General features: G+C 36.9%; 2 protein-coding genes across 5 annotated transcripts in view; one reads left to right on the forward strand and one right to left on the reverse strand.

Moving 5' to 3' along the window:
- The window catches only part of rapgef3 (Rap guanine nucleotide exchange factor (GEF) 3), a 33,621-nt gene extending 29,897 nt beyond the window's left edge, over positions 1–3,724 (forward strand). For all 4 annotated transcript variants that reach the window (XM_043225097.1, XM_043225096.1, XM_043225094.1 and 1 more), the window contains 8 exons: positions 896–1,077; positions 1,728–1,818; positions 1,984–2,034; positions 2,114–2,201; positions 2,297–2,361; positions 2,450–2,504; positions 2,624–2,695; positions 2,785–3,724. In XM_043225097.1, coding sequence (XP_043081032.1) covers positions 896–1,077; positions 1,728–1,818; positions 1,984–2,034; positions 2,114–2,201; positions 2,297–2,361; positions 2,450–2,504; positions 2,624–2,695; positions 2,785–2,903 — 723 coding nt within the window. In that variant the 3' untranslated portion in view covers positions 2,904–3,724. The remainder of the gene's footprint in view (positions 1–895; positions 1,078–1,727; positions 1,819–1,983; positions 2,035–2,113; positions 2,202–2,296; positions 2,362–2,449; positions 2,505–2,623; positions 2,696–2,784) is intronic.
- Positions 3,725–3,830: 106 nt separating this feature from the next.
- The window catches only part of itga5 (integrin, alpha 5 (fibronectin receptor, alpha polypeptide)), a 43,566-nt gene continuing 34,528 nt past the window's right edge, over positions 3,831–12,868 (reverse strand). Inside the window, exons 25-30 of the mRNA XM_043225102.1 lie at positions 12,352–12,510; positions 10,772–10,879; positions 7,826–7,939; positions 7,151–7,252; positions 6,934–7,056; positions 3,831–5,890 (exon numbers count right to left, since the gene is read on the reverse strand). Coding sequence (XP_043081037.1) covers positions 5,810–5,890; positions 6,934–7,056; positions 7,151–7,252; positions 7,826–7,939; positions 10,772–10,879; positions 12,352–12,510 — 687 coding nt within the window. The 3' untranslated portion in view covers positions 3,831–5,809. The remainder of the gene's footprint in view (positions 5,891–6,933; positions 7,057–7,150; positions 7,253–7,825; positions 7,940–10,771; positions 10,880–12,351; positions 12,511–12,868) is intronic.

Here is a 12,868-nt window from a genome sequence, read left to right on the forward strand (position 1 = left end):
TCAAGAATACAAACTCATCTACATATTGAATGGCCCGAGAGTGAAAGCGTTTTCGGCCAACTTAATTTTTTTTGGTTCAACTGTTACCTCAATCCATAACCTCAGTTACAGCATCACAGCATATTAATCCTGTAAATATCAGCGTGTACTTGGCATTTAGATACAAGTCGTCAGGGACACAAACGTCACAGGATACGATCAGTCATGTGTGCAGCGTATCTGCTCGAGAATCAAACATGTCAGGGTAGAATGAGTCAGTGAGATATTTTACAGCCGAGCTGTCTGAATCGTACGCTTGGCTCACACCTGCTGAGTAAACCCTTGAAATATCTGACGCCGGCTCACAAATACCTGTGCGAGTGCCTATCAGATGAATGCTAGCAGGAAGTGAAGTGGACATGTGTTATTTCAATGACTATTTGTCCCACATTCACAGCAATTGTACGCTTCCAAAGTTCATCTTAAACAATATAGAGCAGATAAAAGCAACTCTAATCTTGAAGAGACATACTTATACAGTATATATATATATATATATATATATATATATATATATATATATATATATATAATAATAAAAAAGTCTGATGATTGCAAAAAAATGAAATAAATATTTGGAATAATTTAGTTTCATTGTTTGCAAAAGTACCTTATGTAAAGACTGCATTTATTTGATTAAAAATAAAATGCAGTAATATTGTCATATATTATTGCAATTTACAACATCCTCTTCATTTTAATGTTTTATTTAAAGCACAATTACTTTTCATGACGGCAAAGCTTAACGATCACGTGATCCTACAGAAATAATTCTAATATGCTGATTCGCCGTTCAAGAAACATTTTTACTGAAAAACATTGCAGACGTAACTAAAGTCGGCGTGCTTTGCTGCAGGTGGAGTTGGTCTACTACGTTTTCGGACGGGAAAAATTCCCTGGAGCCACGACGGCTAACCTCGAGCGGTTCGTGCGTCGCTTCAATGAGGTTCAGTACTGGGTGGTGACGGAGCTGTGTCTCTGCGAGGATCTGGCCAAGAGAGCCATACTACTCAAGAAGTTCATCAAGATGGCTGTTGTGTGAGTACGATATCAGCACACAAGACTCTTCCATCACACTTCTGCTTAAGTTTACCTTCGCAACATCAACATAACTCACTGTAACCACCCCTGACCCACTAAGACTAATTCACATAATCTTTGTGCAAACTCTGTTTTGCAACTTTACGGCCATGCAGATACTTACATAGGAGAATGCGCACATACTACTGTCATAATAAATGTTACAGATATACGCTGAGAAATCTATTACAAAGAAATGTCAAGTAACGTATTGAATTAAATTACACTTGTGAAATATATTTTTCTTGTAAAACATACTTTATTAATCTAGCTGCATTTACAACTTCAAAAATCTTTCTAATTTTTCAACAACGTAAATTATGTTGCTAATTCTTTTCTTTTTCTTTGGCCCTCATTGAAGCATTTTTTAGCGATAACAATTTTGACACAGAAAATGACCCAACCTGCACTATAACATTTTATTAATTTTAAAAAAATAATAAAATAATGTACCATTTTAGAGTTTTTAGAGTACCATTTATGAACACTGGGGGGAGCCAAAATGCACCACTGTGGATGCTGTAATCTGTAGCACAAAAACAAAGACCGATCATTTACTAATGAATGCGTTTGATTTTATGGAGTGCATTTTTTATTTTTATTTTCAGTTTTAAAGATCAGAAGAACCTGAACTCGTTTTTCGCAGTGATGTTCGGGCTCAGTAACAGCGCTGTACAGAGACTCAATAAAACATGGGAGGTAAGAACAACTGTCTAAAAACGTTTTTGTGTAAAATACCAATAACGTCTTTAAAGACCTGTAACACGTTAAATGACCTTGCGTTAACGTTAATTTATATAATATAGGTGGTGTTTGTAAATGCAAACTTTGGGGTTAACTTTTAAATTCGACTTGACTTGACAGAGACTTCCAAACAAAACCAAGAGGATCTACTGTGCCTATGAACGACTGATGGTAAGAGCAAATATTTGCACGCTCTTTACAAGCATTTGTCATGTCTAGATAATCTGAAAAGTCATTTTGTGTGTTGTAGGATCCATCCCGTAACCACAGGGCTTACAGACTGACTGTAGCCAAACTCAGCCCTCCATACATCCCCTTCATGCCCCTACTGCTTAAAGGTGCAGTTTACTACTGATCCAGCTGATATCGTTTAGCATTTAGTGAATATAAGGCTAACCAACGGAATCTATCGCTTACTCGTTTGCCTGTGTAGATATGACATTCATCCACGAGGGAAACAAGAACTACACGGATAAACTGGTCAACTTTGAGAAAATGGTGAGAGCATTGCTTTCAGCTTAAGTGCGACATTAGACCTAAAACACTTAGAAAAATATTCATTATGTGCTTTTTACCTTATTTTTAGCGCATGATTGCCAGAACAGTGAAGACAGTTCGAGAGTGTCGAAGTCAGCCTTACGGTACGGCTCCCCCTAGTGGTGTGGATATATAACGCTCTGTAGAATTTCTTTTTTTTTTTTTTATTCAGTTTTCAAAAATCGAATTCCGCAATATCCTTTCCTCTTCTGTGCATTCGCAGTGCCTTCGTCTCCACAGAAAGGCTTGACGGAGAGAATGTTCTTGGATGCCCAAGCTATCCGACTATCAACGTGTATGTTGTTTTCTTTTTCCTCAGTGACGTATGATTCAAAAACATATGTCACTGCAGTTCAGCCTTAATTTCTCTCTCACATCTTGCAGACTCAGACCAGTCCCTGACCCTGCGCAATGCAGCCAACGTGAGACAGTACATCCAGAACCTCAAAGTGATCGACAACCAGAAGAAACTAACTCAGCTCTCCAGAGCCATAGAGCACTGAGACGCTGCAAGACTGCCTTCCTTTAGCCCGTCCTGCTCCATATTGGAGAAAAAAAAGGGATTGATGGAATCCATGATTGCCCTACGTGTGGTTAATTGGTGTAAATTCTCACAAACGTCGTCAGCCGGTGCTACGTGGACTGCGCAAAGCCGAGCATTGGCTGGGAAAACGCTGACAATTTCCTTTTGATGCCTTATCAGAAGTGTTCTGATCTGACTGCTGTGACTAATATGTGCCGTGTCCGACACAATACTACACCATGAGCTAAAGATTTTCACTTTAGTGCTGCTGGCATTAACTGTTATTTCTAAAAACTGTGTACCATGGCATTGTTGATTCAGATTAGAGTTCCTCTATCTCTTCGCCACATTGTTCCTAAACTAGCGACGCTCGCTTGGGCTGCTTTTAGAAGCATGTTGTTGTGTGAAGAGAAAAAAAAAACTGAATAATGTCTCCGTGAGTGAACATTATATAGACATTTTGACTGACACTTGAGTCTGGATCAATGAATTATTGAAAATGAAAGCACACAGATGCGGTGATTTTCAGTAAATCTATGGTCTGACAGCACTTATTCCTTATTTAACAGTATTGTGGCCTGTTTTGAATATTAAGCTTTAAATTTCATTGTGAGCAAGCACTGGAGAACAACAGATTGTACAGATCTAGTACTAGCTGCTGTATATAAAAGCTGAAAACCACTAAGCTAAAGCAGTACTATGAAGAGAGCACAGTTTTGTAGAAATTATATATAAAAGTATATATCTTATGCTTTTTTTTTTTTAATGAAGTGTTTATTTTTATATAAATAATTTATTGAACATTTGTGGTGCTTGTTTATTATTGTATATCGTTTATCCACTTTCAGTTTCCAATTTCATTTTCAAAATTATTTTCACAAGTCGGCAAAGAAAAGTTTAAAAAAAGTTGTAAAAAAAACTGAAAGATTTATTTTAAAATGCAAACTAAATACAAATAATTACTTGAACATCCCTCTGATTCTCCCCAATATGGGGCGATGAAATCAGTATCAGCTGAAAATTAAAATAATCTCCTCACCAAACATATTTACAACTTAAAACAAAAAAAACACAACCGGGGATTCGGGGCAGTTAAAAAATAAAATAAAATAAATGAAGACATACCCAGTGTTTCCTCCCGCTCAAAATACAAAAATCTCGAAACTAAAATCTAAATTTTGGAGGAATAAATAATTTTTGATAATGTACAAAAGAGATTCAAAACATTACAAAGGATTCAAGTGGAGTCTGTCATTAAAAATCTGGTCCTTTTTGTCAGTTTCTGTATTTTTTAGACTACAGCATTACGCTGTCTTTTAAATTATCTGAACATCTGGGCTAATTTCAACCCTCAAACTGGGTGTTGTCTTCAAATACTCCTTATTTCTGAGAACTTCACTAAAATAAAATGCACATGACAAAACAACTTGAAAAAAAAAAATACAATAATATTGCACTTCCATACAGATTTCCTACAAATCCCACAGTTCCAGCTGCTTTCCCTTTCTAGGTGGCTTACTGAAACAGGAGTTTCAAGATGGGTGATTGTAGTTACTTCCTGTCCTTTTCAGCCACTTCAGCACCATGATGTACGGAGGCATTTCTACACTGACTGTGGCTCTCCATAAACCCCTCCCCCCAAAAAAAATCTCACATCCAAATGCACACAAGCAGGTGATCACAAAAACACACATACAAAAAAAAAAAAAAAAAAAAAAAGACAACAAAAAGTATACAGATGTTTTTCGACATTCAGTCCCTGGATGAGGCCTGCTGCCTTGGAAGAGGTTTGCTTTCAAATCTCCTTCCAAGTGCACAGATATTCTCCGTTCCCCCTCAGAAGTTTGGAGGGACAACCCTTCCGCTATTTGGCCCAAGAGTCTGTTAGCGTAAGGCAAAGCACAGCTCTGCTTCAAGGCATCGGTGAGGTTTCACAGGCTCGGTGCGGATCCAGTTGAGTCCCAGATGACTTTTTAAGGCAACGTTGTCGCTTGTTACTGCTACGATAACAAGACCGAAACGGCCGACATTCAGCAGGGAAGAACGGCCGCCTTCCACGAAGGATCCTGACAATGTTTTCCGCGGAAATGAGTCACTCTACGCTTTCCGCGGCATCACCTGAGAGCGAAACCAACCTGGCTTGCTTTCTTCAGAAGATACAGAGGAGACTGAGCTGAAAACATCTCATTTCGAAGTGAAAACCCATTCTAATGAAAATCACAAAATGGAAAAAAAAAAGAAAAAAAGACAGCAGGAAACTGGAGATGAGGGTCCATGGTGAGGTATCAAACTACCTCGTTCTCTCTTTCAAAACAATAAATGAGCAAAACCTGTCTTAATATCTCTGGTTGGTTGTGAAATACTGCATAGAAGTTTTTTTTTGGTGCAAACGTGTGTGTGTGTTTAACATAAAAATTGAAATGCTACACGGCAGATGCTGATTAACCATCTGAAATCTTTGAACAGTTGCAGACTAAGACCAAAAAACTAAATATAATAAATGTTACTCTCATTATTAGTGCAGATTGTGTCCATAGATTTTGTCTCATTTTCTCCTTTAGCAGGTTGCCAGGCGAGGCAAGTGATCCTGAGTTTTGGTTAAGATCTGTTTGTGAGTGGTAGGCTATAAGTGGTGGCTAAAAACCCACATCAAGGAAAAACAATAATATAAAATAGTAAATGTCAACATTCATTTGGCTTTAAGTCCTCAGGGTCTCATGATCTAGTGCAGTACAGTGAAGATCCAGTGATCTTTCCTCCGTATTCCTTTACTGCAGTCTAGTCTTTGTCATTTTTTTTTTTTTAACAGCAAGTAAGCTCTCTTTGGATGGCCTCTGGTCAAGAACATTCTCCGGGACGTGTTTTCTAAATGCTCTCTTGTGTAGTTTAGGCCTCGGATGCAGCCTGAGGTTTGAGCTGGGCTTTTTCCATGGCCGTGCCGTATGGAGTTCTCTTGAAGAAGCCAAGCTACAGGAATCGAGAAGAGAAGGAAACCAAATTATGGTGAAGAAAAGGACTCATTTACTATTACTTACTACCTAGCTGAACAAAAGAAAGTTATCCAAATTTACTTACGAACTAGTCCAACTACAACTGTTTTACGATTAGTTACAAGCTAGCCTGACTATAACAAAAGATTTACTATAGTCAGATAGTATAGTTTTACTATAGTTATAAGAATTGCTTTATAATTAGTAGCAACGTATTTATGAATAGATAAAAAGATGGTTATTTATTTATTACCAAAAAAAAGTTTTAGTTTATCTATGATTAATTACAAGTTTTTAGCAAATGTAAAATGTAAAAAGTTTACAATTAGTTACTGGTAGTTACACTACAAAGAATAAGAATTTGTTTATATCATTTAATTAATTTAATATAATATAATCGATATAATTTGCTTAAATAATTGTTTAGCCTCATTATAAGATATTTATTAACAATCAGTTAACATGATCTAAGAAAAAGATTTAGGTTATGATGACTTAGAAAATGGAATCATAATTTATGTCAAGTGTTTACAAATATAGTTTACAATCACATTCATGATTTTATTTGTTAATGTTTTTTGTTGTTGTTTTTTTACAATTCATTTATTTAAGAAGCGTAAGTATTAATTTACAATATTTTAAACGAATAGCATTTTGTTAAATGATCAATAGGTCAACTAGCCAATAATATGAACAAGCTACTTCTAGGATAAGGTTTACTTCTATTACCATAATCCCATTACAAAAAGTACAGTAAAGTACTGAGAAATATTAATGAACTACATGTACTTAATATATGGTTAGGGTTAGGATTAGAGTTTGGTTTAAGGTTTTTTCCATGTAATTATGCATTATTTATTGTTGTAATAGTAGTAAGTACATTCAAAATGAAGTGCTACCAAAGTACATATTCATATATTATATTCATTTGCTTGTCTGTCCACAAAATATTTTTGTTGCGATTAGCTAGTCCAGATTAATTATCAAGCCCAACTAGAAATCAAAATGGCAGACACTGACCTTGTAGAGGACGTAGATCAGCAGTGCGAGCAGTAGAAGACCAGCCAAAATAGCCAGGATGATGATCCACAGAGGAACAGCGTACGTACTGTCTGGCTTATTCCAGACCACAGGAGTGACCATCTACAGTAACAGATCAGCGGATCATTTAATTAATATGAACCAAACATACAAAGCCTGTCGGTGCACATGAATTAGATTAGATGGGTAAGTTTACCTTCTTAGCACCACTAGGAGTCACTTTGGGCAGAATGGCATATGGCATCTTTTCCACTTTGTAACTAGCAAGGCACTCCAGAATGAAGTTTTTATATGGATTCTGCAATAAAGCATTAAAAGACACAGGGAAAAGTGGATTTATGCGAATTCATTTGAATGTGACTGGTCATTCTCAACAGAATTGAGCTTCCAATGCAACAATCCCAAAAGCCTTCAGGTGGGGGCAGTATTGTTTCACTGAATCCCAGTGTTTCGGTCTGGCTTTGCTTCTCACAAAACCCCTCTGACATTCCAATCTGCTTAGCTCTCAGGATTTCTCCTAATGTATTTTCAATGCACTCACTTATAAGCTTTGTATTGGCTAGAACTGCAGAGAGCATGTAAAGCGTCTCTCAAAAGAGCTCCTGTTTGGAGATATCATCTGACTCGCTTTAACGTACATGAACAAACTCTGTTAGTTCACTTATTAGTGACGCACATCTAGACTTTACATTAAAACTAATCAGTGTAATCATGGAACAGACAGGTCAGCAAGCTTTTATTTTTATTTTTTTAAGATTTTGGAGTCTGAAATTTGGCTGTATGAAAGCTTGAATATGCCGCACACTGATTTTACAGCCGTATTAGTAATAATCTAGAGAAGATAGCTTTGGCATCAAGGATTTCCACTCACCTCCATGAACGTTTCTGCCCAGATTCGTGAGCGAACATGCAGTATGGCACTAGTCCCCCGCTCCAGCAGGCCAACATTACACGTTAGTGTCCAGCACTCCACACTTGAGCAAGACTAACACAGAAAAAATAATGATTAGTTTATAGAATAAACAAAGAAATTTACAGTGTTTCATCACTCTGCATGGTAACTCTTACAAACAGTCATTAGAATAAACAACTGATACTGCAATGTAATGACATCATAAAAGATGTGCTCTTCAAACAAGCACAGATCATGGGAATCACATTTCCTGCCAGAAATAAATAAAATCACAGGCATACATAAAATTATGCCAGCCTGTCATGTGGAACGCAAGCATTCATTTAAAAACCAAAAAAATAAATATAAATGTGAAGATCCGGATGGAGAGATGGGACCGTGAGACAGACGTTAGAGGCACAAGCCAACAGCGATGACAAAAGACCTAATGTTAACGTCTTGTGCATCGACTGCTTTAAATTAGTGGGAACTCACTGGTACGGTCACAGGATTGTAAAACCCTGCCTACAGCTGCCTAAAGCCAAATTCCGACCCTCCGATGCAATAACATTTAGCTCCCTGGTTTTCACGAGCTGTACACTACCGCATTCGTCATTGGATCCCTGTAATGTGACATTCATTTCATTAGGAGGGTAAAGAAAATAATAATATAGAACATACACTAAACTCTTCCTCTTATACTGTTTAAATAAATAAATGAATAAATAAACATTTTAATTGCTAAATCAATAATAAATGAAATGAATACATTTAATGAATAAATTAATATTTAAAATTGAATTGATTTTTATGAAAAAACATTTGCATTATGCAACACTTAATTTTTCATATAAGACAAAATACATACTTTGAGAAAGAAATATATATATATATAAAAAAAAAAAAAAATATATATATATATATATATATATATATATATATATATATATATATATATATATATATATATATATATATATATATATATATATATTGATTGATTGATTGATTGGGTGCCAATACATCATCTTAACCTAATCAAGAGATGTTAAAACCTCCTGTAACACATTTTCTCTGTTCACTAGGTCATGTCAACAGAGACTCCTGTTCTCTCTCACGAAAATAAGCACAAGAGAGCAGGAAGATGAAATAAATAGGCCTCTAGGAACACGTCATCAAGCAAGAGATGATAAATGTGAGCGGCACAGGCGACAAAGCCCCCTTTCATTTGGTCAGGTACAGAGCAAGGATGAGAGCTACAGCTGGACTACACAATCAGCTGTTGTCTGAGAGAAGTGCTAGCTGAAGCGGTTAATGAGCAAGAGAAGATGGGGAAATTACAGGGTAGAGCGAGGACATTTCGACAGACCCATCACTTTGGAGAGTAATGAGGTCATTAATGTTCTATCACATGGTCACGCACGTACGCAAGCACACAAAAACACACACATATACCTAAACCAACCAAGCAAAACATCTTTAATGGCAGCCAATCAGTCACAGCAGATCTTTGACCCTGTATGACTTGACCTTCTGAGTTGCTACACCAGCCAACCAAAGGTCTTACGGCTCCTGAGGTCATGAGAACGCTGAATTAGATGTGTTTGTTCAACATTTGCATTTTACCCAATGCAAATGACTTATGTTGACCTTACTGCTGACAGTACTCAGTAACTGTATTCCAAAAAAAAAAAAAAAAACTTACCAAGAAGGTATTTTATCATAGGTGCAACATCTGTTTCAAAATGTATGTGTCATAATTATTCAGAGTTCTGGCCAAATTTGAATGAAAACCAAAAATGCATTTTACCACAATTTTAGATTATACATAGCAATATGTAAATCATACAGAGCCTCTAAAGGGACATGATGGAATAAATAAAATAGAAAAAATTCCATTTTTTTTAACTGAGAAATGTTGCATTCATTCTCAAAACGACTTCACCACAAGAAACCTTGTGTTTGCTCAGAAAAGTTTGAAATATCGCTTCATATCATTTCCATTACCAGATTTGTATTCACATTTTCAAAGGTTTCCCTGGAAAACACAAACCTTGTGCAAGAAAAAGCTAAAGTAATTAAATACAGTTTTCCCCCCAACCCCATATTGTTTACCGCCAGTTTTTGAAACAAAACACACAACTTTCCAGGAAGAATGCTTTCTCTTTCTTGTAAGTTCTCTTTCTTTTTCCACTCATCTATTTTTTTTCCATTCATATTTACCTTTTTAACAAATATTTGTGACCCTTGACCTGGTCTTAAGTCACTGGGTTATATTTGTAGCAATAGTCAAAAATACGGATATTAAGTAAAGATCTTTAAGATGTTTAAGATGTTCCATGAAGATATTTTGTAAATTTCCTACCATAAATACATTAAAACCTAAATTAGTATTGTTAAGAACTTCATTTGGACAGATTTAAAGGTCCTGAGTATTTAGGGGTTTTTTTGCACCCTCAAATTCCAAATTTCAGATGATGCATAAATCTCAATTTCGAAAAATTGGCACTTTGTGGACCAGGGTCACATTTATGCATGCTTTTGCACATTAGAGTTTCCTTCTGACCTGAAACCAACCTAAGATGGTTTGCTGGTCTTAACTGTCTTAAGATGGTCTCCCAGAATGGCCAGCTGAAAAGTGTCCAAAACCCCTCTGAAACCATCCAACAGATCAGCCTGACCAATCTAATGAGACAATTAAGACCATGGTGGTTTAAGATGTTTTAGGAGGGTTTTTCTATTAGCTTTCATGAGCAAACTTCGCACAAACATAATATTTGAGATACTGTCTATGCAGGGTGTTTCAAATCATGAGGTTCAATTTCAGACAACGTTGTCCCTATGTAAGCACTGAACAAATGCTTCACTCACTTGGAGACTGGGTTTTGTCTTTTTATCATAACCTACAGTTTGAAGAAATCTCACCAGATTGGTCAGCTGAGACAGCTCGCCCTTGTGCGTTTCCCTCTTCTCAATGTGGTGTTCGTGGGCCGCGTCTCTTAAAGGAGGCTGATCGGTAGAAGACTGCTGGAGCTACAGAGAAAGAGAGAGAGGGGAAAGGAAACAGAACATTGAGTGGAAACTCACCACCCTTTTGGACACTGTGGACTCTGACATCACGGTTCAGTCTGTACTGACGCCCTCTGACTCAACGCGGACATTCATCCATGAGCTCAATGGGAGGGACGTGCTGTGCGGGACGCGAGGGGCATTTTGCAACAGATGTCTGAATTTTACTCAACTTCTCCATTGTGTAGACCCATCCACTCCACAAAACCAAGGAACACGCCCTAAGCGGCATGAGAAACTGAACAAACAACCACTTAGGGGAGAAATTCTGCAGATTTCCAGATGTAACAGCAGTTTTGGGTTACGAATCATCCAGATTCGGCGAGGCTGTCCATCAGAGAGTGGTATACAAACCATTATAACATACAGAATAATCAATAGATGTTTAGATTTATTCTTTTATAGCATGTGACTCACACTTTTTCAGATCATTTGTATAACCCTCGAGTGAGATGGAGAGAAGGGGTCTTTTAGTAAGAGCTCTGATTGAGCTGATGGCTGTGTTTATATAGACAGCAGTGGGACGTGAAGCATGAAGGGAGCAGATTGAGATGAGGGTACGGCAGGAGGATCAAAGGCTGCTTTAATGCCCTTGGGTGGGGCTAAGCGAGGGACAGGGTGGGCTCTAAGAAAGGACATATTAGGAAATATAGATGGATGGGTTGTATGGGCATGTGTTGGGCATACGTATTTGACTGGGTGTTACTGACAGCGGATGTCCCTAAAGTTTGATCTCTCAAAACGATTCGTGATGTTCTGACGGACATCTGTTCTCTGCTCACATGACTGCTTGCGAGTCTTATGTCTTTACTGCAGAAATTACAATAGGTTTCACATCCCTGGAGGAATAACTTGGGAAATAACCCATCAAGAATATGTCTGGGTCAATTTTCAGCAATATATTTCACTCACAGCTTTTTGTTATTTTTGTTACAATTCAACATGTTTATCTTCAAATCATCATTATTGTAATGTGCTCAGGCCTTTTAATGTAATTGTCATTATTCTCAAATTCATATTTTTGTACAATTTAATGCAATTATATTATTTGTATTAAAATGAACAAAATAATTAGAATTGGCAAAAAAAATATTTTGCTATGGTATAAAAACGCTCATTTTTTGCATATTATTTTCCTCATAACATTAATAAGAAATTGTGCAAAAAAAAAAAAACCTAAATGTTCATTTAGCAAATTACATGAAATATTTATTTTAGATCATGTGATATTTCTATAATATTATACATTAAGTTACTAAATTAGAATAAATTTTCATTATGGGTTAAAACATAGAGCCAATAAACAGTGCTTTAAAAGAAAATCCTCACAGATCAAAGTCGTTCACATAATTGCAGATAGCACCCCAGTCTTAATTATTTGCTCAGTTCGTACTTGGATTAAATCTCTGCCCTGCAGTTAACCCACAGCATCTTACCTTGAGGTTCAAGGGGTTGACTATGTTGTGGGTGGTGCAGTTAACGGGGCCCTCCGTCGTAACCTCCAGCGGGTAAATTAACTTGTTACTTTGAAGCCTCATGGGGCATTTGAGCTCCAGTAAAGTGTGACTGATGCGGCTCGGCCCGTTGTTCACCAGCTGAGAGGGAGAAACAGACAGAGAAAGGCAGGGATATAAATCAAAAATCTATGTTATGTCATAATAATCCAACTCAAACCCTTCGGTTTAAAATCAAGTTTGCTGCCTTGTCATTTTCATGATTACATCATCACAACCAAAGGATTAAATCATGCTGGAAAAGTAACTCCACAGGTGTTTCTGTACTCTCTGGTCATCCTAAAAGGATGGCTTGATGCCTTGTGCTATTTTAAGACCGCTGTGAAACTTTTGGAGATTCTCCATGACAACCTCTACATGTGACTCATCAGCAAAGACCTAACAGAAAGTCTGTGTCATACACTGCAAGCAGCAATTAGCAGAACTAACCAACATGAAA

Source organism: Puntigrus tetrazona, chromosome 23, assembly GCF_018831695.1.
Source record: "Puntigrus tetrazona isolate hp1 chromosome 23, ASM1883169v1, whole genome shotgun sequence".
Taxonomy (NCBI): Eukaryota; Metazoa; Chordata; class Actinopteri; order Cypriniformes; family Cyprinidae; genus Puntigrus; species Puntigrus tetrazona.